General features: G+C 41.8%; 1 protein-coding gene across 1 annotated transcript in view; it reads right to left on the reverse strand.

The window, feature by feature from the left end:
- Positions 1–26,354, reverse strand: part of pik3c3 (phosphatidylinositol 3-kinase catalytic subunit type 3) — a 122,648-nt gene that overhangs the window by 33,220 nt on the left and 63,074 nt on the right. The window contains exons 12-17 of the mRNA XM_033037537.1: positions 18,105–18,195; positions 17,643–17,710; positions 16,265–16,370; positions 14,682–14,798; positions 9,182–9,313; positions 2,543–2,709 (exon numbers count right to left, since the gene is read on the reverse strand). Of these exons, the coding sequence (XP_032893428.1) occupies positions 2,543–2,709; positions 9,182–9,313; positions 14,682–14,798; positions 16,265–16,370; positions 17,643–17,710; positions 18,105–18,195 (681 nt within the window). The remainder of the gene's footprint in view (positions 1–2,542; positions 2,710–9,181; positions 9,314–14,681; positions 14,799–16,264; positions 16,371–17,642; positions 17,711–18,104; positions 18,196–26,354) is intronic.

The following is a 26,354-nucleotide window of genomic DNA, read 5'->3' on the forward strand; positions in this document are numbered from 1 at the left end:
TAGGGTAACATGAGGGGGAACTTCTTTACTCAGAGAGTGGTAGCTGTGTGGAATGAGCTTCCAGTGGAAGTGGTGGAGGCAGGTTCGATTTTATGATTTAAAAATAAATTGGATAGATATATGGATGGGAAAGGAATGGAGGGTTATGGTCTGAGTGCAGGTAGATGGGACTAGGGGAAAATAAGTGTTCGGCACGGACTTGTAGGGCCGAGATGGCCTGTTTCTGTGCTGTAATTGTTATATGGTTATATGTTATATGGTTATAGAGCAGTCAGTGTTACCGTCGAAAAAGTACTGAAGGTACTGTCGTGTATGAAGATAGACAAATCTCTAGGGCCTGATCAGGTCATTGCGGGAAACTAGAGAGGAAATTGCGGGCGCACTGGTTGAAATTTATGAGCTGTCCTTATATACAGGAGAGGTGCCAGAAGACTGGAGGGTGGCAAATGTTGTGCCTCTTTTCAAGAAGGGCTGCAGAGAAAATGCTGGGAACTATGGGCCGGGTGGGCTTAACATCTGTAGTTGGAAAGTTATTAGAGATTATTCTGATGGATAGGTTATACAGGCATTTAGATGAGCAAGGGCTGATTGGGGATAGTCAGCATGGTTTTGTACGTGGGAGGTCGTGTCTCACAAATCTGATTGATTTTGTTTGAAGATGTGACCAAAAATGTCGATGTGGGCAGAGCTGTAGATGTTGTGTACATGGATTTCAGGAAGGCACTCAACAAGGTTCCGCATGATAGGCTGCTCTGGAAGGTTAGATCGCATGGGATCCAAGGAGATATAGCTGAAAGGATAGCAAACTGGCTCCGTGGAAGGAAGCAGAGGGTGATCGTGGAAGGTTGCTTCTCAGACTGGAAGCCTGTGATTAGTGGTGTGACTCAGGGTTCAGTGCTGGGCCCGTTACTGTTTGTCATCTACATCAATGATTTGGATGAGAACATATAGGGCAAGGTTAGCAAGTTTGCTGATGATACAAAAGTGAGTGGTTTTGCAGATAGTGAAGATCTCCTCCCACACAATGATTTAAGATTAGATGTTTTTCATTGAAACATACACATTTTAATTGTTGTCCAGAAGAATGAGATTCAACAACTAAATATAATTTTCAGGGTGTGTTTGGTTATTCAGCATTAATATTGATTTTGTCTTTAATTACCGTTGAATTAACACAATTCAACATTTTCAATGACATTTATAGGGAGAAAAGTGTGAAAATACTTAGTTTGCATCAGATTATTGACCGTGAATATTCCACAAGAATGTCTATTGCAGCATACTGTGGAGGATCAGCAACAAACTTAACAGCAAACACCAGAAACAACCACTTCACACAGTAATGACAGATTTAACATGATCACAGTGGTTCAATAATGGGCAGGAGTTGGCACAGGCAGGTAAGATTAAGGATTATCTAATAAATATTTTATGTACTAAAGGGAAAAGTGTAATTATAAAAAGAAGCCACCTCAGAAATTGAAGCAGTCTGGAGCTGCAGGAGATGGGCAAAATACTCACAATTTCTCTTCTGTTTTTATCATAGAGAATCAACATGAAAACTAGGGAACTTGGGATAGTTAATGGGGGTATCTTGAGGACAGTCCTATTACACTTGAGGAGGTGCTGCACATTCTAAAGCATATGATTTATTATTGTCATGTGTATGGAGATAGAGGGAAAAGCTTTGTTTTGCATGCTATCCAATCAAACCATATTATGCATAAATTCAATCAAGCCAAAATCAAGTACAATAAGTAGGTAATTCTGACGAGTGCGATCAGATATATCCAAGGACACTGTAGAAAACTAGAGAAGAAATTTCAGGCTGGCTGAGATAAATTAATCATTGCGAGTATAGTGTTACTGGAGGATAGTTAATGTTGTGCCTTTATTTATCAGGGTGATAAAAAAAAACTATATAGTGTTCTTGCTTTCATTGCTAGGGCCATTGAATATAAGAATCAGGAAGTCATGATGCAGCTATAGGGAACCTGGAATGCATTGCCAGGGGTGGTGGAAACATAATATGAAAGTGTTGTTTAAGAGACTTTTAGCTAGGAACATGGATGTGCAGGGAATAGAGGGATATAGATCATGTTTAGACAGATAAAATCAGTTTAACTAGGCACCATGTTCGGCTACAAGGAAAAGCCTGGAAAATATAGACCAGTGAGCCCAACATCTACGGTAGGCAAGAACCTGCTGTTGAACAACAGTGAAATTATAAGGAATTTTTTAAATTGGTTCAAACTCTGCTCAAAACATCAAAAACAGTTCAAATTACTGTGATAAAAAGGACATCCTACATTAACACATATCAAGGCAATGTATGCTATTGTAAGTCTTATCTTTTCTGTATTTTTGTAAATGTATTGCAGTTAGATTCAATTTTCAGTTATGTCTGATTAGGGTGTAGCTATGTTTGGTTATACCCACTTTTATGTACCATATCTCTCTTTATATGTCAATTAAACAATGATGCTAATTTTTGTTAGATATTAAGATATGCACAATAAAACAACAAAGTTATCTGTCAGGCTTTTGCTGCTGGCACATGATATCTGGTTCGTTTCCTACCTTGTCCATAAGTGAAATAATTTGCAGGATAAGTTGATCCTGACGGAGATCATCGCCATGCTTGAATATAACAGGATATTTGCCTCCATCTTCAGTCTTAAAGATCAACTTGGCTGGCATTAATGCACTCTGCAACAGTGCAAACAGAACAGGTTTTCACAAGTTTTGGCAAGATCATCAGTTAGATTTCTGTCTTTACAGTATTGCATTGATATTGCTGCAAAAGGGAATGCATTCCTTGTATTCCAAATAGGTTTCACAGTAAATCAGAACATTTTCTATTCAGCGAGCTACGAAACCCCAAGGAAGCATTGTATTAAAGAGCTATTATTCAGCATTTCATTTTCTATCGTACAATTGTAATATTATACTGTGTAAAAAAAAAAGATTTTGTGTGTGTGACAATGTTATGTGTACTGCCTTCATGTTTCACCACAGCAAAGTGCCAAATACAGCCACTCACCATTTTTTTATGGCAGCTATTCCTAACCATCCTTCTACAGAAATAGACAAGGGCAGCAGGCAAGGCAAAGGAACATATGGAGGGAAAGATGTATCTGGTGGTGGCAACAAGTCAACAATGCTGGAAATTACCAAAGATGAACAAGTCAACATGGAGGAAGATGAGATGATAGATTAGGATAAGAGGAACCTTATTCTTGCTCTGGATGGGAGAGAGATGGTGAGAGTATAAAAGCAGACAATGAAAAGGATGTGTTTGAGAAACCTGTCATCTATGGTGGAAGGGAAGGCACAATTAGGGGAAAAGGATGCATCTTGGAAAAGCACAAGTCTGTGGAATTGCATTAGATATTTCTCGCAAACCTATCCACTGAGAGGAATTAAGAACATCTTCTGACCAAAAGGGAAGAATTAGTGATGAACCATTGGGGAAATTGAAGCAAAGGTGATGAAACTTGCAAGTTTTACGTGGCATCATGATGCAATGCCCATACAATATCCACTTACAGAAAATAAGTGAGTGAGGATGCCTTAGTAAGACTGCTCCATTTAGTCATACAGCGTGGAAACCGGCCCTTCGGCTCAACTTGCCTACACTGACCAACGTATCCCACCTGCATTATTCCCGCCTGCCTATGTTTGGCCCATTTCCCTCTAAACCTATTATCGGCCCCTCAGAGCATGGGGGCGGATATCTAGAGGAATATGTGATTAAAATGAACTGCTTGGGACCCGTAAGCTATCCACATAGGGACGAGGACAGGGTTGGGCCAAGGTGGACGGGCCGCAGCGCCGAGAATAAAGGGGGACCCAACGTGGGAGGACGAAGAAGGAATTAGTACTTTTTGTAACTTTGTTGCCGACTTTGTGGTGACTCTTTTATGTACTTTGTATGCATAAACAAAGAATTTCACTGCACCTAGCTTGGTACAAGTGACAATAAAGTATCACCATATGGTGGGAATCTCAGAATCTCAGAAACAATTAATGAAGTAAGCACCAAGTGAGTTTTGTGGGGCAGGAACGCAAAAACAATGGCAATCATGCTTGTGGATCTTAGGGGAGGCGACAGAAGTGATCTGTGCATGAATAGGTAGGTGTCTATGACACTGGAGGATGTGCTAGGAAAATCAAAGGATAGGAGGTTAGTGGCTGGAAGGCAATGGCCTAATTTCTGGTTGTGGAATCATGATCTATAGGGAAGTATGAGGTGATATAAAAGAGCTGGCATTCAGCCTCCGAGAGGTAGAGGTCAATTTACCAAACAAATGTTATCTTTGTCAACAGGCTTGATGTAATTAATGACCAAGTGGGTACTTCCAACATTCTCTTTTATTTCACATTTCCAGCAAATGCAATGTTTCATATCTCACTGTTCCAACATTATTTTTTATTCGCCTCCCTGGCCCCTTTCATATCCTCCTCACATATCTTCCAGACAGATCGCCTGTAATTAACGTCTTTGCCACTCTATCAGCCACACCACCGCCATTTATATTATAGTCACACTTGGTCCCCTGGTTATATCCCATGCAACGTTGGATAAAACTTGTGGAAAAATATATTAAAAGTACAACTGGTGTTCTGATGCAGAAATGATCATTTGATGCTGGATAAAAAAATGTACAGTCTCCTAATGATCTGTACGGCCATTAGATATTCATCAGTCTACCACAGTTCTGACACTTTTACATTGCAAATAATTGAATATCTATTCAGATATTTTGAAATCTTTCAAGTGCACCGAAATGAATCCCTGTTTTTACTATAATTACATCCAGTACAGTATAACATCCAAGATTGCATATCAAGCCATCAGCTCATTGACAATCTGGATGACAGACCACTAGAGAGAAGCTTGAACAAATTAGGACAGTTATCTATAACTGAAAACTAGATTACCTGAGTTTTAGAATGTTCTCCTTTTTTATCAAATCTTTCTGTTGCGTAATGACTATAATGATCCAAACCTGCAACCCTCTAAAACATATACTTTCTTAATTCTAGCTTTGAACATCCCTCACTTAATCACCCCCAAATCGGCAACTCCCACTGCCCTGGCTTTAAACTCCAGAACATTTAGAAACAGACTTTTCACTGTACCTCTGTACACATGACAATAGTGTACATGACTAAACAAAAAAAAATAATCACCCTAAGCCTTTCTGCATCTCCCCCTCCCTTTCTACTTTTAAATGTTCCTTAAAACCTGTCTCCTTAGCTAAGCATTTTATCATCAACCCCAATATTTCCTTGCATGACAGGCTGTCAAGTTCTGAATTTGACACCTGGACATGTATTAAGATTTATGATAAAATACAGGCAAAGACGTAGCTATTCTATGAACCATTATGTAATGTTTAACTACATTAAAAGCACCATATAAAAAACAAACATGCTTTAAAAAAAGCATTGTGCATCTATTTGACAAAAACCTTACTTTTTCACGTTTCCCCTCCCACTTACAATCAGGGGTCATCATGGTTTTTAGACAACATCACCACAGTGACATTAATCTATTTCATTAATTGGATTAACCAGACTATAATTTAATCTCTCACTGTAATTGGTAAACAAAAATTATGATTAAGTAAGTTCAATTTTCACAACTGTATTTTAGTTTAAAAAATTGAATAACATTGAATAAATGAATAACATTGCGCTGATAAATCAGTGCTCGAAATTAATGGTTGCCCGGTTGCCAATGGCCACCTAAAGTCCCGCCGGGCAACCTAAAAGCCGTGTCATTTTGACCAGCTTGATACTGCAGGTACTGGTTTATACCGAAGATAGACACAAAAAACTGGTGTAACACAGCAGGTCCTCTGAGCAGCTCTGGAGAAAAGGAATGTGACGTTTCGGGTCGGCGACGGCGGCTCCACCTCCTCGTCCTCCCGCATGCCCTCATAGCGGCCGCTGCGCGCCACTCCGCCAACGGCGATAACCGCTTTCAAAACAAATCCTTCCGCACGCTGTGGCCGGGAGGAGGGAGAGAGGGAGGAAGGGGGAGGCCCCTTTCCGCTGTTTGAAGCACCTGCACCGCTCGGTCCTGCATCATCCTGTTGGCTGGCGGAGGAGGGGAGACGGTGGCGAGCAGATCTCAACTGCCTCCTCCTTTGGCGGCGGCACTTGGCGGTGGACAGGGACGGCCAAGGCAGCGGGGCGATGATGCCGGTGTTGTCCGAGGAACGCTGACCTTCCTTCCTCCCCACCTCTTCTGCCCCTTCTCCCCTCTCTCTCTCTTGTACGCCCCCCTCCACCCCCCTTATCCTGGGACGCCTCCTCTCCTTCCCGCACTGATCCCCATTTCCGCCTCTATTCCATCCTCACTGACATCCCTATGCTTCCCTCCCCATCTACCCCCCCTCCCCCCGATCTATTCATCCTGCACTGATCTCCCTATCCACCTCACATTGATTATCCTGCCACCCCCATCCACCCTACACTGGTCCCCCAATTCATCCTGTACTGACCCCCCTTCCCATCCATCCTGCACTGCAGCTCCCATTCATCCTGCACTGATTCTCCCATTCATCCTGCACTGATTCCCCACATCCATCCTGCACTGATCCTCCCATCAATCCTGTAGTGATCCGCCCGTTCATCCTGTAGTGATACCCCCCATTCATCCTGCACAGACCCCCCGATCCACACTGTACTGACTACCCCCTCCCCCATCCATCCTGTACTGATTCCCCCATTCATCCTGCACTGATTCCCCCATCCATCCTGTACTGATCATTCCCATCCATCCCGTACTGATCCCCCCATTCACCCCCACTAACATCCCCTGCTTTCTCAACCACCCCCACCCCCGTCTATCCATCCTGCACTGATTCACCCCCCCCGACCGTACTGCGCTGGAAATGTCTTCAGAGCGAACATTGACTATGTTTGATAACGGAATGCATAATGATGGTTTAATGAAATTGTGAACACGTGAAACATTAAAACCGCAGTATTCGACTGCCACTGCTACCGTCGACATGTTATTACAGAATTCATTTTAACGGCAAATCAATGCTCTTAATATGGAGCATCAGTACTGTAGTTATTTAATGAGCAACATTCACAACCATACGTTGGATTTATCCAGGTTTTACTTCTACAGTCGGTCATATACATCACAAATTTGGTCAGGAGATATTTCAGTTGAAATTTTAACGTTAAATGCGGTGGGAATGATGGACACAGCGTTTATCAATAATTTTTTTTTAATCTGGTGCGTACAAACTGGGTATCTTCATTGCTGTTCACAACACATATCTAATCTGAATGTCTGGTAATGTGGCGTATTGATACCTTTAAACATATTGCCAAAAGAACATTTGCTGCAGTTATGTCCTTTGGCCATCTCTTGTCAGTTAGTGTAATGTTTAACCTGTCAGATGGGTACAGTCGGTTTTAACAGCTATTATAAAATGCTTTTAGAAATTTCCTTGCAACCTGTATATTTTGTTGTGGATAAATTATGTGGGAAGCGAGAAGGTTTATGTACCAATAACAATAACGACCCATGCTATGGCCATGTCATGATAATTTTCAGTCCTTCACAGAAAACATGCTTGCATCAATCTGTAGTGTGCATGGTTAAGCATATATGTTACCATGGTCTAGGATTTATTGACACAGGTTGATCATACGCTGAATAATCCAACCACATTTTTGTTTGGAAGTGGAAAGAAATAATAGAAATTGCATTCATTGCAATGTGTAAAAAGAGTTAAGATACCGTGTTATAATTTTGCTGCATGTCATTGTGGTATATATCATGCCTTGATTGGTGAATATATTTAGTTTGTGACTTTATTTGAAGCAGAAATAATATGTGAATGAATAAAGGGGAGGCCATTTAAGAAAAAACGTTTTCACCCAGAGAGTTGTGAATTTGTGGAATTCCCTGCTACAGAGGGCAGTGGAGGCCAAATCACTGGATGGATTTAAGAGAGAGTTAGATGGAGCTCTAGGGGCTGGTGGAATCAAGGGATATGGGGAGAAGGCAGGCACAGGTTATTGATTGGGGACGATCAGCCATGATCACAATGAATGGCGGTGCTGGTTCGAAGGGCCGAATGGCCTCCTCCTGCACCTATTTTCTATGTTTCCATGTTTCTATGCTTCATTGAGCATAATTCCGAATGGTAACTACGCACTTCGTCAGAGCACATTATCACACGCGTCATGCAAGCCGTCTTAAATGACCGCCTAAACTGTCATTACTAGGCAACCTAAAAAGCTGCCTAGGTTGCCCGACTGACAACAGAGAAAAAAAAGTTTAGTGAGAGCCCTGTAAATACCGCAATTTAAAACTAAAACATTATATTTAACATTAAATTCAACATTTAGAAGTAGTAAGCCATTTCATGTTCTCAATTTATACAAAGTAGATTTGGGAAAGATACCAATTTCATTTTGTGCATCAGTGATTATGGTGCTCTTTTATTCTCATCCAAATGCTCCTACTGTCTGGGCTTAATAAGTTACTCTGGATTCCATCCAAAATTCCCCCTGCCTTTGACACTACCATTCACCTTTCAATAAAAGATCCATCTTTAGCTTCTTCCTCTTTCAAATTGATATGGTTTTATTTGGTTTAAAAAATATGAATAGATTATTTGCTGAAACTGGTTCTTGGATCAAGGAAGAGGATTGTAGTTGAGAAACTTGCAATTATAATTTTCTCTTAAATGCCCTGCTTGTTCCTACTTTCCTCCCACATGTTTTTTCCACATTCAGCCTAATTGGGAGATAACTCTGAGAACACCAGGGTAAGTTTGTATCAAAAAGGAAGGTTGAAAAATAAAAAGAATTACAGAAGCTGAAAATCTGAAATAAATAGTTTTTTCAGCATTTTCTGTGTCTACTTGGGAAGAGAAGACATTGTTTCACAAAGTTAGCTGGATGAGCACGAAGTAAGCACTCCTATTCCCTCAACCCCACACAACTGGTTGCTCTGTAATGTTTTATCTCAATGATTTGTTCTTTTATCCAACCTTTTACTGGCCAGGATATTAAGTGCCACGGAAACCAGATTGCCTGGTGTTAAAAATAAAAAATTCCATTCCAAACGAAATAGTGTATGTTTTTAAAAAGGCTTTTACTGTTATTGCATACACAATAAAGCCAGAGCCATATTTACCTTAAACAGAGTTGCTTTTTCTGGGATTATACCCCTGATTTTAACTTGTGGCTCTAAAGGTAAAGGTATTGGTTCAATCTCTGATAAATTCACTTTTTCATTATCTGCTAACAATGTTTGTAGCCTTTCAATCTAGAAGGGAAGAACAGAAGTATATAATCAGGAAATGCAATACGAGTTATCAGCATGTAGCACAAAATGATTGGGAAAGAAGATAGGCAGGAGAATGGATTATCTGCTCATTTCCCTTAATTAAATCTTTGGGCCCTTGCAGCATCCACAACAACTTCCATGCTTCTCTAAATTAATCATAGAACTATCTATCATAGAAGCACTTAATTAACCGAAACACATCTTGAGTACCAAAGGCACAGAAGGTGTTGAACAAATTTTATTCTTTGAAAAATTGGCAGTTATCTGTTAAACACATTCAATGCCAGGATGATGTCATACCCATCTATTCTGTCAAGGCCAGAGAATTGCTGTCCTCCAGTGATCTATGCTTGTTACCATTTCTCTTACAAGATTATCCAACAAAATAATCTATTTATTTGTTGTTTCAACATTGTAAAATGACTCATGATGAGCCTCACAGGAGACAATGTCATGTCTACGCCATCGACTCCCAGTTTATTTCACCAACAGCGTCTTGTGGCTCCCACACAAAACGTACAACTATATTTCAGCTTTATGTGATTTTTTTAACTGGGAAGATAAAAGCTTATTATATTCAATTCCTATAGAAACATAGAAAATAGGTGCAGGAGGAGGCCATTCGGCCCTTCAAGCCATTCATTGTGATCATGGCTGATCGCTCCCTATTAATAAGCCATGCCTGCCTTCTCCCCATATCCCTTGACTCCACTAGCCCCTAGAGCTCTATCTAACTCTCTCTTAAATCCATCCAGTGACTTGACCTCCACTGCCCTCTGTGGCAGGGAATTCCATAAATTCACAACTCTCTGGGTGAAAAAGTTTTTTCTCACCTCAGTTTTAAATGACCTCCCCTTTATTCTAAGACTGTGGCCCCTGGTTCTGGACTCGCCCAACATTGGGAACATTTTTCCTGCATCTAGCTTGTCCAGTCCTTTTATAATTTTATATGTTTCTATAAGATTCCCCCTCATCCTTCTAAACTCCAGTGAATACAAGCCTAGTCTTTTCAATCTTTTCTCATATGACAGTCCCGCCATCCCAGGGATCAATCTCGTGAACCCACGCTGCACTGCCTCAATCACAAGGATGTCCTTCCTCAAATTAGGAGACCAAAACTGTACACAATACTCCAAATGTTGTCTCACCAGAGCCCGATACAACTGCAGAAGAACCTCTTTACTACTAAACTGAAATCCTCTTGTTATGAAGGCCAACATTCCATTAGCTTTCTTCAGTGCCTGCTGTACCTGTAAGCCAACTTTCAGTTACCCAGTTACCGGTGTACAAGGACGGCCAGGTCTTGCTGCACCTCCCCCTTACCTAACCTAACCCCATTGAGATAATAATCTGCCCCATTGTTTTTGCCGCCAAAGTGGATAACCTCACATTTATCTATATTGTACTGCATCTGCCACGCATCTGCCCACTCACTCAACCTGTCCAGGTCACCCTGCAACCTCCTAACATCCTCTTCACAGTTCACACTGCCACCCAGCTTTGTGTCATCCGCAAACTTGCTAGTGTTACCCCTAATTCCCTCTTCTAAATCATTAATATATATGGTAAACAGTTGCGTCCCCAACACCGAGCCTTGCGGCACTCCACTCGCCCAGCCTGCCATTCCGATAAGGACCAGTTCACTCCTACTCTTTGCTTCCGGTCTGCCAACCAATTTTCTATCCATGTCAACACCCTACCCCCTATACCATGTGCTCTCATTTTAGAGTCTCCCATGCAGGACCTTATAAAAAGCTTTCTGAAAGTCTAGATACACTACATCCACTGGCACCCCTTCATCCATTTCACTTGTCACATCCTCAAAAAATTCTAGAAGATTAGTCAAGCATGATTCCCCTTTCATAAATCCATGTTGACTTGGACTAATCCTTTTACTGTTATCCAAATGCCCCATTATTACCTCTTTAATAATTGATTCCAGCATCTTTCCCACCACCAAAGTCAGGCGAACTGGTCTATCACAAACTGCAGCTATCTCCCTGGCAATATTCCACAGTGAACCAGAGTTCAGCAAAGAGGAATTTTACACTCCATTTATCCATGCTATCATTGTTCATTAATTTCTATGTCTGTAATGTTGCTTCATCCTCACCTCACTTTAGTTTGAAATCTTCATCCAGGCCTACATAAGTTTATGACGTGATTGTTTCAATGAACTCATGGCCAATACCTTTTGTTTTAGCTTCCATAATTGTGACGTCATACCTACCATGCATTCATCTATTCTTCTACTGCCCCTCCACCTATCAACCTGCTATGATTTCTGGTTGGGCAGTATCTTCATTTTAAAAATTCTCTTCTTTATTTTCAAATCCTTTCTGTTTATACCCCATCCATCTTTCCAACCAATCCTAGTTATCCGCTACTCTGGCCATTTGATCATCCTCATTTTGATCTCTCGATTAGCTTCAAGACTTCTGTAAATAGCAATTTACCTTTTATGATTTTGCTTCAAGTTCTCAAATTCTTTTCCTAAACCTCTGTGTCTTTCTTTATTCTTTTAGGCATCAGATAAAAGCAAAATCTATTGTTTGAATGTTTAGTCATTTGCTTTAATATCTACTGATAAATGTTATTTAATAATAATGCTGTGAAATACTTTCTGACCTTTTGGGCATTGAAAGGTATTAAATAAATAAAATTAAGAATGTTGTTCTTACAACCCTTGCCTCATAACATTGCATAATTTACTTTTGAATGACTAAAAAAACCATTTAATATTTATAGCTGACTGCCATATTCTAAGGACTGTAAGTGATCATGATAAAAAACATTTTGCTAGGTATTCAACACATTTCTATTTAATCTGTTCTGTGCTAACAACCATATTGTACACTAGATTCAAACATAAAAAGAATGCAAAGCCTTCATTTAAAAATAATATTTCATAATTAAATCTCTTTGGTACAAAACCACTGAAGGAATCAGCACCATAAAAATGTGATTAGTTCTATCACACTGTTCTTATGTTTCCTAATCTACAATTTGAACATACAAATAAATTTGCCCTATTCACAAGTTATAGGAGTAGAACTAGGACATTCGGTCCATCGAGTCTACTCCGCCATTCAATCATGGCTGATCTCTGCCTCCTAATCCCATTTTCCTGCGTTCTCCCCATAAGGTGAGTAAGAGGGAACTGTGGCTGACAAGGGAATGTAGGACGGTATAAAACTAAAATTAAAGGTGTATAACACAGCAAATAGTAGCAGGAAGCAAGAGGATTGGACATCAGAAGATAACAAAAAGGGCAATCTGGGGTGAAAAGATGAAGTACAAAGGTATGCTCGCCAAGAATATAAAGAAGAATAGTAAAAGCATCTTTAGGCATTTTAAGAGAAAAAGATTAGTAAAGATAAATGTGGGTCCCTTGAAGGCAAAACAGGTGAAATTATTATGGAGCACAAGGAAATGGCAGTAGAGTTGAACAGGTACTTTGGTTCTGTCTTCACTAAGGAAGACACAAAGAATCTCCCAGATGTACAAGAGTCCAGAGGATCTAGGGGGACAGAGGAACTGAAAGAAATTTGCATTAGGCGAGAAATAGTATTGGGTAGACTGAAGGCTGATCAATCCCCAGGGCCTGATGGTCTGCATCTCTGGGTACTCAAGGAGGTGGCTCTAGAAATCGTGGACGCATTGGAGATCATTTTCCAATGTTCTATGCATTCAGGATCAGTTCCAGTGGATTGGAGGGCAGCTAATGTTGTCCCACTTTTTAAGAAAGGAGTGAGAGAGAAAACGGGGAATTATAGACCAGTTAGCCTGACATCGGTGGGTGGGATCAATTATTAAAGAAGTAATAACAGCGCATTTGGATAGCAGTAAAAGTATTAGTCCAAGTCAGCATGGATTTATGAAAGGGAAATCCTGCTTGACTAATCTTCTGGAATTTTTTGAGCATGTGACAAGTAAAATGGATGAAGGACAGCCTGTGGATGTAGTGTATCTGGACCTTCAGAAAGCCTTTGTAAGGTCCCACACAGGAGATTAGTGGGCAAAATTAGAGCACATGGTATTGCGGATAGGGTATTGACATGGACAGAGAATTGGTTGGCAGACAGGAAATAAAGAGTAGGAATAAACGTGTCCCTGTCAGAATGGCAGGCAGTGGCGAGTGGAGTGCCGCAAGGCTCGGTGCTGGGGCCGCAACTAGTTACAATATATATTAATGATTCAGATGATGGAATTAAAAGTAACACTAGCAAATTTGCAGATGACACAAAGCTGGGTGCCAGTGTGAACTGCGAAGAGGATGCTAGGAGGTTGCAGGGTGAACTGGACAGGTTGAGTAGATGGGCAGATGCATGGCAGATGCAGTATAATGTAGATAAATGTGAGATTATCCACTTTGGCATTAAAAACAAGGAGGCAGATTATTATGTCAATAGTGTCAGATTAGGAAAAAAGGGAATGTGCAACGAAACCTGGGTGTCCTTGTGCACCAGTCACTGAAAGTAAACCTGCAGGGACATCAGGCAGTGAAGAAAGCTAATGGCATGTTGGCCTTCATAACAAGAGGATTTGAATATAGGGCCCTGGTGAGACCACGTCTGGAGTATGGTGTGCAGTTTTGGTCTAATTTGAGGAAGGACATCCATGCTATTGAGGGAGTGCAGCGCAGGTTCACGAGGTTAATCCCCGGGATGGCGGGACTGTCATAGGAGGAAAGATTGGAAAGACTGGGCTTGTATTCACTGGAATTTAGAAGGATGAGAGGATATCTTATATAAACACCTAAAATTATAAAAGGATTTTAATAATTTTTTTTTAAGGATTTATAAATTATAAATGTTCTGGATGTTGGAGGAGACCAGAACCAGGGGCCACAGTCAAAGAATAAAGGGGAGGCCATTTAAAACTGAGATGAGAAAAAACTTTATCACCCAAAGAGTTGTGAATTTGTTGAATTCTCTGCCACGGAAGGCAGTGGAAGCTAATTCACTGGATGATTTTATAAGAGTTAGATAGAGCTCTTGGGGCTATCGACATCAAGGGGTATGGGGAGTATACAGGCACGGGTTACTGATTGTGGATGATCAGCCATGATCTCAATGAATGGCTCAAAGGGCCGAATGGCCTCCTCCTGCATCTATTTTCTATGAAACCCTTGACACCCATTCTATTCAATAATTTGTCAATCTCTGCCTTAAAAGTATTCACTGACTTGGCTTCCACAGGTTACCCTCTGACTAAAGACGTTCTTCCTCACCTCCTTTCTAAAAGAGCACCCATTACAAAGTTGTAGTAAGTATTTTACAAGATGAAGAATTGTCATTCTATTCAGTTTTATTTTGGACAAGTGGCAAGCTAAATGTGAAAATACCTTTTTCTTCCGATTTCCACTTTCTCGTTGAACTGCTTTCATAAGGTGCACTAGACGATCCACAAATGTTTGTTGAGCAGCTAAGAGGGAGCGCATGACTCTCACATTCTTATCACCCTAAAAAAATGCAAGCATTAAACACATTTTTGCTTTGTTAAGCCCCTTATGACTCTTGAAAGTGAAAAGCTCAGTTCTTTCAATTATTGACTGATCAACGACTTCATGGTCATAGATTTTTATAGCAGAGAAATACAGATGTTTATAATTCCTCATCCAACTAAATTAAATATGTTAGCTGGTATCCTTCCAAAAAAGTCCCTTATTTCAGAGTTTCCACAAAGTAAAATGACAGTGGTTTTGTTTTAGTTTAGATATTAAATCCAAACTATCATTTTACTTTGTGGAAACTGTGCAATATGAATTATTGTTTACAAGCATGCCAGAAGTTTAGCTTTCTGAGTTGTCAACTGATGAATAATACCACAGCAGATCAACATATTTGGAACTATTTACAACAGCAATTATTTATTGGAACAGCAGATGCATCGTGTTGGATTTCCAGTATCTGCCAACCAACACAGAAATAGTGACAACAAAATGTCTGTAAATACATAGTTCCACTTGAAAGGGATATGCTCCAAAAACATATAGATTTAATTATTCTACTTCCCCTATACACAGCGCCTCCCCACTGAATTTCTAACCCCTTTTACCATCACCTTTCTTGTTGTGCAATTAACCATTTTGTTATTATCGTCTGAGATCACTCTTACCATTTATTTTGTTTTCTCAGAATCATGGAGTCACACAGCATGGAAACAGGCTCTTCAGCCCAACTCATCCATGCCGACCAAAAATGCCCATCGAAGTTAGTCCCATTTGTCTGAGTTTGGTTCATATCCCTCTAAACCTTTCCTATCCACATACCTGTCCAAGAGTATCTGGCAGTTCATTCCGTATAGCCTTCAGTCTGTGTGTGTGAAAAAGTTGCCCCTCAGGTTCTTATTAAATCCTCCCCCTTCACTTTAAACCCATTTCTGGGTAAAAGACTCTGTGCGTTCATCCTATCTGTCCCCCACATGATTTTACACGCCTCTATAAGATCACCCTTCATCCTCCTGTGCTATAAGGAATAAAGTACCAGCCTGCTCAATCTCTCCCTGTAAGTAAGTAAGTAATTTTATTGGCCAAGTATTCACATACAAGTAATTTGCCTTGGTGCTCCGCACACAAGTAACAACATGACATACAGTGACGAGTTACGAGTGACTGTAGCTCAAGTCCTGGCTCACTATTGCCATGCACAACTCTGCATGTTTTGTTGCATCTTAAACTTTTTCCTCTAACTTTTCCCAGTTCTGATGAATTGTCAAAAAAATTTAACTCCATCTCTCTCTTTCCACAGACACTATTTGAATCAGTTATTTCCAGTATTTTCTGTTTTCAGGTAATTTTTCCGCTCTGCTAAATTTTGTTTTTTCATTTTAATTAAATATAGCTTTGCTTTCCAAATACAGCACGACACTTCTGATACATAATGATAATATAAATGTTAATTAAACTTAAAATAAAAATTACAGTACCTTTAACAAAGCTTGACTAAATCTCCTCATCACGTTTAAATACATTTCGTGAGTTTTAGGGTCACGCAGTTGAGTGTCCTGATCTTCACATTCTACGATAACATACCTAAGAGGACAAGAAACAATTAATATTATTTGAGAGAAACTATACGAATACTAACCCCAAACCATAACTTATATTTAATTCAATTATAATATTGCTTAAATAAAGAGACTAAAACTTTATCCAAAATTCCAGGTGTGGTCTAGTCAATAACTTGCAAAGCTGCAGCAAGACTTCTCGGTACTCTCGTCCCCTTGAACAAATTTGCATTGAATTTCCTTGATTAACCCGCACCACTCTAATTGCGGATGCATGCCATCCTTCTGCTTTTTCCAATAACTTGCCTCTCACTGATGTTAGGCTTTAATTCTCCAGTATTCGATCTTGTCCAATGAAGATTGGAAAATGATGGTCAGAGCCAGTGGTATTTATTCCCTTGTCTTTTCCTTTAAAAAAGAGCCTTGGATACATTTCATCCAATCAAGAATGACCAGCCTATCAATATAACCTTGGCTGATCTATGCCATCCTCAACTCCTCTAATAATGCTAATTCCGCATAGCCCTCAATTTGCCGATTATTCAAAAATACATCAACCTCCACCTTCAATAGCCTCCATAATCCGTAGGAAGGAACTGCAGATGCTAGTTTAAACCGAAGATAGACAAAAAATGCTGGAGTAACTCAGCGGGATAGTATCTCTGGAGAGAAGGAATGGGAAGCTTTTCAAGTCTGAAGTAGGATCTCAACCCGAAATGTCACCCATTCCTTCTCTCCAGAGATACTACCTGTCCCACTGAGTTACTCCAATTTTTTGTATCCATCTTCGGTTTAAACCAGTATCTGCAGTTCCTTCATACATAAAAAGACCTCAAGGTCCATCATGCTCCCTCACGATCTTATTTGTCTCAAAAAAGTCACTAAAGATGCTAAACTCCTTAATATCCCCTCCTCTGTTTATTTCTATTATACATGCTGTTCCTGCTGCTTAGCCCTGTGATCCTTACTTACCTTGTAAGGATGCAGGTATCCAAATCTCAAGATTACATTCCTGTCTCCAGTAGACAATCAACTCAATTGAACTCATTATCTCAGAACAAATGTAAAAAAAAGTCAGTTACATCTATGGTATAAACTTGAGAGAATAGTCCTAAAAATCATTCCCCTTCCAAAGGCTTTAGATGAAAGTTTGCTTCCAGAAAGTGAACAAAAATACCAAAGACAGGGAAAAGCTACTCTTACTTATTCACACTATGATACTTGATTGATTTCTACCTAAATAAGATTATTCCCAAAATAAAAAAACAAGGGGGAGACAAAAATGTTGTTCTCTTACCAGTATAAATAGTTAGCCAGAGTAGAATTCCTACAAGCTCGTGATATTAGAAATGTACAAAGGTCTTGCTGAAGGAGGGAAGAAATATCATATCACAATTCACTATTAATTCAATGAACCGTACAACAAAGCACCAGTAATTTGAGCTAATATATCGTTGGTTTGCTTATTCCTATTGGGATTTAGACAATTAAAAGATTTCCCAATGTTAGCCCATTTCGATTTCCCTTTTTTGATTTTTTTTCCCCCTCTAAAATGTCTATTTTTATTTCGAGTCAACTGACAGGTTCTTCGTTTTCTGCTAACAATTGGCATTTTTAATAAGGGTGTGAAATAATTCTCACAAGTTTCCAATTTACTTCAACAACATGATTCGGAATAGATTGTTAAACCTCAGGAAAGAGAAGATACATTAAAATAGCTACAATCCTTGGAATTAAAAATCTGCATAAGTGCTTTTACCTCTAGGTTTTCTCCATCTGTTGCATCTTTTGCCTTAGAAGCTGGAGGAGGTGATGACACTGGTGGAAATTGACTGCTGATTATTTGAGAGCTATAAGAGAAAATTCACGCCATAAATTACTTTCAAGAGTCAAGAGTGTTTAATTGTCATATGCACTAGGAACAGAACAAATAAATTCCTATTTTCTGCAGCTTTACAGGCACATTAACATAACAGCACAACAAATGAATTTACATAAACAGAAATACAATGAATTATCAGTTCTACTTGGTAAGCAGGTTCAAATAGTGCAAGCTGAAGTACGTGGTTCAACCTGTACAAGGTCTGTACTATTCATGACAGATTTTCAGATATGCATAACCAAGAACTTAATGTTGTTGACTCTCCATCGTTGTCCCATCGATGAAGACAGGTTCTTCGATCCTCGACTTTCCATTGCTGAAGGGAAGAATCAGCTCTTTAAAGGGCCTGTCCCACTGAAGCGACCTTTCAACGACCGTCTTCGACCTTCAAGCTCGAGGGCACTCGCCTGGAAAACTTTGAGCTGGATCGACCGTCAGTGTTGAAACCGCGAGCTGGATCGACCGACCGCGCGCGCACGCACACGCGCGCGCACACACACACAAAGGCGGGGGCCAGGGAAAGCGGGTAGCGCTGTCTGAAATTCACATCCACGATGAACAGAAAGTTTAAGACGGCGGCACTGTGTACGGTAAGTCCTTTAGAGAGCGCGGAAGGGGGGGAGAGAGAGGGGGAGAGAAAGGGGGGGGAGAAGGAGTGGAGACACTTTTAAGAAGCCAGACAACTTATAATAAAGTTTAGCGGGCATTTTACATTACCGGTCGGTTTTCCTTTGTCCTGAAAACTCCAATGAGCCAATTAAAATGCCCGGTCAGCGAAGGAGATTGCCTACAGCTGCCCTCGACTGCCTGTAACTACATAGTGACCCCACTCCACTGCACTATGAGTTCAAATGAACCATGCCGACCAATTTTTCCTCGCGGAAAAATTTTCAACATGCTGAGAAATGTTCCTCGACCAAACTGAGGCCGCGAGTATGCGGGAACTTCCCTCGAGCATAAAGGAGAGTTCCAGTGACCTCATAGGACCTCCAAGGACCACGTGTCGACCATGCTGCGAGTTGAGTCGAAGGCAAACTCTTCTAAACTCGCAGATTAGGTCGCCGCAGTGGGACAGCCCCTTAAGGGCCTGTCCCACTGCGGGGACCTAATTTGCGAGTGTAGAAGAGTTTAGGAGAGTATGAAAAAGTGTCATGTTGAAGACCTCCTTCGACTATGTAGAAGACCTCCTTCGATCTCCTTCGACCTCCTTCGCCTATGTTGAAACTAGCTTCGACTAGCTTCTGGAAAATTGGATACCGAATAGTGGAGAGTGAAGACGATCTCCTTCGACCTCCTTCAACTATGTTGAAGACTATCTACGACTACCTTCGACTAGCTTCGAATACCTTTGATTGCCTTCGATTACCTACGAATAACATGACCTACTACGACCTACTTCGACTAAACCTACGAGTAAAAAAATAGCGACCTTTTTTTACGCATGCTAAAATAAACGCCGCAACCTAACTGAGGCCTCGAGTACGCGGGGACTACTCTCAAGCATGAAGGAGAGTTACAGAGACCTCCTAGGACCTCGTGTCGATCATACTGCAAGTATGAGTGATGACTTCAAGAGTTCAAGAGAGTTCAAGAGAGTTTTATTGTCATGTGTCCCTGATAGGACAATGAAATTCTTGCTTTGCTTTAGCACACCAGAACATAATAGGCACAAATACAGAACAGATCAGTGTGTCCATATACCGTTGTAGAAATATATACACACATGAATAAATAAACTGATAAAGTGTAAATAAACAGATTATTGGCTATTAATGTTCAGAGTTTTGTCCGATCCGAGTTTAATAGCCTGATGGCTGTGGGGAAGTTGCTGTTCCTGAACCTGGTCGTTGCAGTCTTCAGGCTCCTGTACCTTCTACCTGAAGGTAATGGGGAGATGAGTGTATGGCCCGGATGGTGTGGGTCCTTGATGATGCCGCCAGCCTTTTTGAGGCAGCGACTGTGATAGATCTCCTCGATGGACGGGAGGTCAGAGCCGATGATGGACTGAGCAGTGTTTACTACTTTTTGTTGTCTTTTCCGCTCCAGGGCACTCAAGTTTCCGAACCAAGCCACAATGCAACCGGTCAGCATGCTCTCTACTGTGCACCTGTAGAAGTTAGAGAGAGTCCTCCTTGACAAACCGACTCTCTGTAATCTTCTCAGGAAGTAGAGGCGCTGATGTGCTTTCTTTATGATTGCATCAGTGTTCTCGGACCAGGAAAGATCTTCTGTGATATGCACGCCCAGGAATTTGAAGCTCTTGACCCTTTCCACCATCGACCCGTTGATATAAACGGGGCTGTGGGTCCCCATCCTCCCCTTTCCAGTCCACAATCAGTTCCTTGGTTTTGCTGGTGTTGAGGGCCAGGTTATGTGCTGGCACCATTTGGACAGTCGGTCGATCTCACTTCTGTACTCTGACTCGTCCCCATCAGTGATACTTCCCACAACAGTGGTATCGTCAGTGAACTTGATGATGGAGTTTGCACTATGACCGACTACGCAGTCATGAGTATAGAGTGAGTACAGCAGGGGGCAAAGCACGCAGTCTTGAGGTGCTCCCATGCTGATTGTTATCGAAGCCGACACATTTCCACCAATACGAACTGACTGTGGTCTGTGAATGAGGAAGTCAAGGATCCAATTGCAGAGGGATGCGCAGAGACCCAGTTGCGAGTTTGGTAACCAGCTTGGAGGGGATGGTTGTATTAAATGCCGAGCTGTAATCAATGAATAACAGCCTGACATGAGTTTTTGCTGTCCAAGTGGTCCAGAGCGGAGTGGAGATCCAGCGAAATCGCATCCACCGTTGATCTGTTGTGGCAGTAAACGAACTGCAGAGGGTCCAGGTTTTCGTCGAGGTAGGAGTTGATTTGCGCCATGATCAACCTCTCAAAGCACTTCATCACCATAGACGTTAGTCCCACTGGTCGATAGTCATTGAGGCACGTCATCTTGCTCTTCCTGGGCACCGGTATAATTGATGCCCTTTTAAAGCGGGTGGTAATCTCAGACCTCAGAAGTGAGAGGTTGAAAATGTCCGTAAAAACTCCAGTCAGTTGGTCCGCACAGGTTTTTAGAACATGACCGGGTATACCATCAGGTCCAGGCGCTTTTCGAGGGTTCACCCCTCTGAAGGATTTTCTGACGTCGATCTCTGTGACTGTGACTGAAATACCATCACAGCGAATGGGGGCTCGAGAAGGCACATCAGTGTTCTCCCTATCAAAGCGTGCGTAAAACGCATTGAACTCGTCAGGGAGTGATGTTTTGCCGACATTCGAGCTGCCTCCTGATCTCGCCTTGTAGGAGGTGATTGCATTCAGGCCCCACCACAGCTGCCGAACATCTGTCTCATTCTCCAGTTTGGAGCAGTAGTCCTTTTTGGCCTTTTTGATGGCCTTACCAAGGTCGTATCTGGACTTCTTGTAGACCACTGTATCATCAGACATGAATGCCGGTGTCTGGTCTTCAGCAGAGTGCGGATCTAATAGTTCATCGAAGGCTTCTGATTGGGAAATACTTGGAGTTTTTCTTGGGATGCAGTCCTCCACACATTTCTTTATGAAGTCTGTAACGACTGTGGCGTATTCTTTCAGGTCCGTTGCTGAGTCCCTGAACATTGCCCAGTCTAGACTCCAAACAGTCCTATAGTTGTTCCTCTGCCCCCCCCCCCCCCCCCCCCCCCCCCCCCCCCCCCGGACCAGCTCTGTGCAGTCCTCACCTCGGGGGGTGCGTTCTTCAATTGCTGCCTGTAGGCAGGAAGAAGCAGCACCGCGGTGTGGTCGGATTTACCGAAGTGAGGGCGAGGGATAGAGCGATAGGCATTCTTGATTGTGGTGCAGTGATCGAGGGTGTTTGCTCCTCTGGTGCAGCAGGAGACATGTTGGTGGAAGTTTGGGAGCGATTTCTTCAGGTAGGCTTTATTGAAGTCCCCAGCTATGGTGGTGAACGCCTCGGGGTAAGACGTCTGGTGCTTGTTGACCACGGCGTGCAGCTCCTCCAGTGCCAGACGGACGTCTGCCTGGGGTGGGATGTAGACCGCGGTCAGGATGATGGAGGTGAATTCCCTTGGGAGGTAGAAGGGACAACGCTTCACTGCCAGATACTTCCTCCAACTAAATGAGAGTAAGTCTGAGTCCAAAACGCCGCAGCGAGACTCCTGACGGGCACCCGAAAAAGGGACCACATCACCCCGATCCTGGCCTCTCTCCACTGGCTCCCTGTGCGGTTCCGTATACATTTCAAGACCCTCCTCTATGTCTACAATGCCCTCAATGGGTTTGCCCCCTCCTACATTAAAAGTCTTCTCACCCACAACTCCACCTCCAGGTCCCTCAGATCGGCCGACTTGGGGCTGCTGAATATCCCGCGGTCTAGGCATAAGCTTAGGGGCGACCGCGCCTTTGCGGTTGCAGCTCCTAGACTGTGGAATAGCATCCCCCTTCCCATCAGAACTGCCCCCTCCATCGACTCCTTTAAGTCAAGATTAAAATCTTATCTATACTCCCAAGCCTTTCCTGACGTCCACTGAGCGAGGGCTATATGTATATATGTATGTAGTTTGTTTGTTTATACTATTCTTATAACAAATGTAAAGCACTTTGGCCAACGAGAGTTGTTTTTTAAAATGTGCTATATAAATAAATGTGACTTGACTTGACTTGAGATGTTCGAGGTGTGCAGAGCAGGAGTTGGACAGGTCTGCCACGTCTGAGCACCATGCAGAATTGACCATGAGACAGATGCCGTCTCCTCTCCCTTTCCCAGATGCCAGTGTACGGTCCATGCGATGGATGGAGAAACCTTCAGGCTAGACCACTGAGTCTGGGGAGCTGGGGGTGAGCCATGTCTCTGTGAAACAGAACACAGAGCATTCCCTCAGCTCCCTTTGATAAAGCAACCTTGCCCTTAAGTCCTCCACTTTATTTTCAAGAGACTGAATATTGGCCAGTAGGATAGTAGGGAGAGGGGGCCGAAGTCCCCTGCAAACTCTTCTAAACTCACCAATTAAGTCCCCGCAGTGGGACATGCCCTTAAACCTTGCTAACGTTAAGAGCAAAATTGTTGTTCATGCAACATTCAGATTATCGATTTACCTCCTGTACTCTGACTCATCTTTAACCATTATTCATCTAACAAACAGTGATAAGGTCAGCAAATTCATAGATGATGGAGCTGTGTCTGACTACACATTTATGGGTATCCAACACAATATTATTAAAGATTATAATTAAGAAAAACCACTGAGAATAATTTATGAGTAAAGGCTACCTGACATCGGCTTAAAGAAGGCAAGATAATCGAGGTAGTCATAATTCTGAAATAATATTCCTGTTTCTTATTATTGACATTCTAGTCAAATGTGGATAGGATTTTATTATATTTAGATGAAACAGGTCTTGTGTTCCAACAGTAGGTAACAAATATCGAGACATTTATTGCAAAATATCCCATTTCAAATTGGCATAAAATACAAGAACATAAAGGTTTGGCTGGAAATATATATATTATGGCAAGAGTATCAAAAACAAGTTTGCATAGGTCAAAGGAAGAGGCAGGAGTTTTAATAGCAATCTGAGCGTTAATTTTTTCACACTATGGGTGTTTGATATCTAGAAAACACTACCAGACGAGTTGGTGGAACCACATACAATTACTATAGAAACATAGAAAACATGCGCAGGAGGAGGCCATTCGGCCCTTCGAGTCAGCACCGCCATTAATTGGGATCATGGCTGATTGTCCCCTATCAATAACCCGTGCCTGCCTGCTCCCAATATCCCTTGACTCCACTAGCCCCTAGAACTCTATCTAACTCTCTCTTAAATCCATCCAGTGACTTGGCCTCCACTGCCCTCTGTGGCAGGGAATTCCATAAATTCACAACTCTCTGGGTGAAAAAGTTTTTTCTCACCTCAGTCTTAAATGACCTCCCTTTTATGACTGTGGCCCTGGTTCTGGCCTCGCCCAACATTGGGAACATTTTCATGCATCTAGCTTGTTCAGTCCTTTTATAATTTTATATGTTTCTATAAGATTCCCCCTCATCCTTCTAAACTCCAGTGAAGACAAGCCTAGTCTTTTCAATCTTTCCTCATATGACAGTCCCGCCATCCCAGGGATCAATCTCGTGAACCTACGCTGCACTGCCTCATTCACAAGGATGTCCTTCCTCAAATTAGGAGACCAAAACTGTACACAATACTCCAGATGTGGTCTCACAAGAGCCCTATACAACTGCAGAAGAACCTCTTTACTCCTATACTGAAATCCTCTTGTTATGAAGGCCAACATTGCATTAGCTTTCTTCACTGCCTGCTGTACCTGTAAGCCAACTTTCAGTGACCGGTGTACGCTGCACCTCCCCCTTACCTAACCTAACCCCATTGAGATAATAATCTGCCCCCTTGTTTTTGCCGCCAATGTGGATAACCTCACATTTATCGATATTATACAGCATCTGCCACGCATCTGCCCACTCACTCAACCTGTCCAGGTCACCCTGCAACCTCCTAACACCCTCTTCACAGTTCACACTGCCACCCAGCTTTGTGTCATCCGCAAAATTGCTAGTGTTGCTCCTAATTCCCTCTTCCGAATCATTAATATATATGGTAAACAGTTGCGGCCCCAACACTGAGCCTTGCGGCACTCCACTCGCCACTGCCTGCCATTCTGAAAAGGACCCGTTCACTCCTACTCTTTGCTTCCGGTCTGCCAACCAATTTTCTATCCATGTCAACACCCTACCCCCAATACCATGTGCTCCAATTTTAGTCACCAGTCTCCCGTGCGGAGCATACACATCTTTGATGATCCTAATTACAAAGAAAACTCAACACCTTTGCTTCATAAGAAGCTTAAGATTTGGCATGTCATTTGAATACTCTATTGAATTTCTATACGTGTATGGTTGAGAACATTCTGATCCTGCATCATGGCTTGGTTCGATAATTCAAGTGTCCTGGAATGAAGGAGGCTGCAGAAAGTGGTGAACATTGTCCGGTTCATCAACAGGACTGACTTCCCTACAAAAGGAATCCATGGAAAGTGCTACCTCAAGAAGGCAGATAATATCATCAAAGACTCGCACTATCCTGGTCACGCTCTCATCTTCCTGCTACCATTGGGAAGGTGATACAGGAGCTTGAGAACCGTTAGCCCAAGTTCAAATACAGCTTATTCACATCAACTATCAGGCTCTGGAACCACAACCATACCTCAGCACTTAGCTTAGCGTAGGTCTTTGCACCCAGATTGCACTATCACGGTCTGGTTTACTTAGAAGAACTGATAATTTATTGTGTATTTATTGTTATTACTGGTGTATTTAAGGTGCTGGCAAAGATGCAGCAAATAAGAATTTCACTGTTCCAGTTCACATGCATATGACAAACACAAACTTGATATTTAAGAGCATTTACCCAAAACACTTAAATTGAAGAATACGGTCTTAATTTTCTGATCAACACATTACAGGACATATGTGATTGCAATAGAGAAGGTGCAGAGGTTATGCACAAGTTGTTGCTAGGATATTTGAAACCAGTGAAAAGAAGAGTCTGACCCATTGAGTTACTTTGCGTTCATTCCAGTTTTCTGTATCTACAGTTCCTTGTGTATCCACAGATAATGGCCTTAACTTGAAATTAAAGCAAAATGTATCTAATGTGTCAACAATGCCCGTAAGAAAGGCGGGAGAGAGAAAACAGGGAATTATAGACCAGTTAGCCTGACATCGGTGGTGGGGAAGATGCTGCAGTCAATCATACAAGATGAAATAGCGGCACATTTGGATAGCAGTAACAGGATTGGTCCGAGTCAGCATGGATTTACGAAGGGGAAATCATGCTTGATTAATCTTTTGGAATTTTTTGAGGATGTACCTAGGAAAATGGACAAGGGAGAGCCAGTGGATGTAGTATACCTGGACTTTCAGAAAGCATTTGATAAGGTCCCACATAGGACCCTTTCAGAATGGTAGGGAGTGACTAGTGGGGTACCGCCAGGCTCGGTGCTGGGACCGCAGCTATTTACAATATACATCAATGATTTAGATGAAGGGATTACAAGTAACATTAGCAAATTTGCAGATGACACAAAGCTGCGTGGCAGTGTGAACTG

This window comes from Amblyraja radiata, chromosome 1 (genome assembly GCF_010909765.2).
Source record: "Amblyraja radiata isolate CabotCenter1 chromosome 1, sAmbRad1.1.pri, whole genome shotgun sequence".
Lineage (NCBI taxonomy): Eukaryota > Metazoa > Chordata > Chondrichthyes > Rajiformes > Rajidae > Amblyraja > Amblyraja radiata.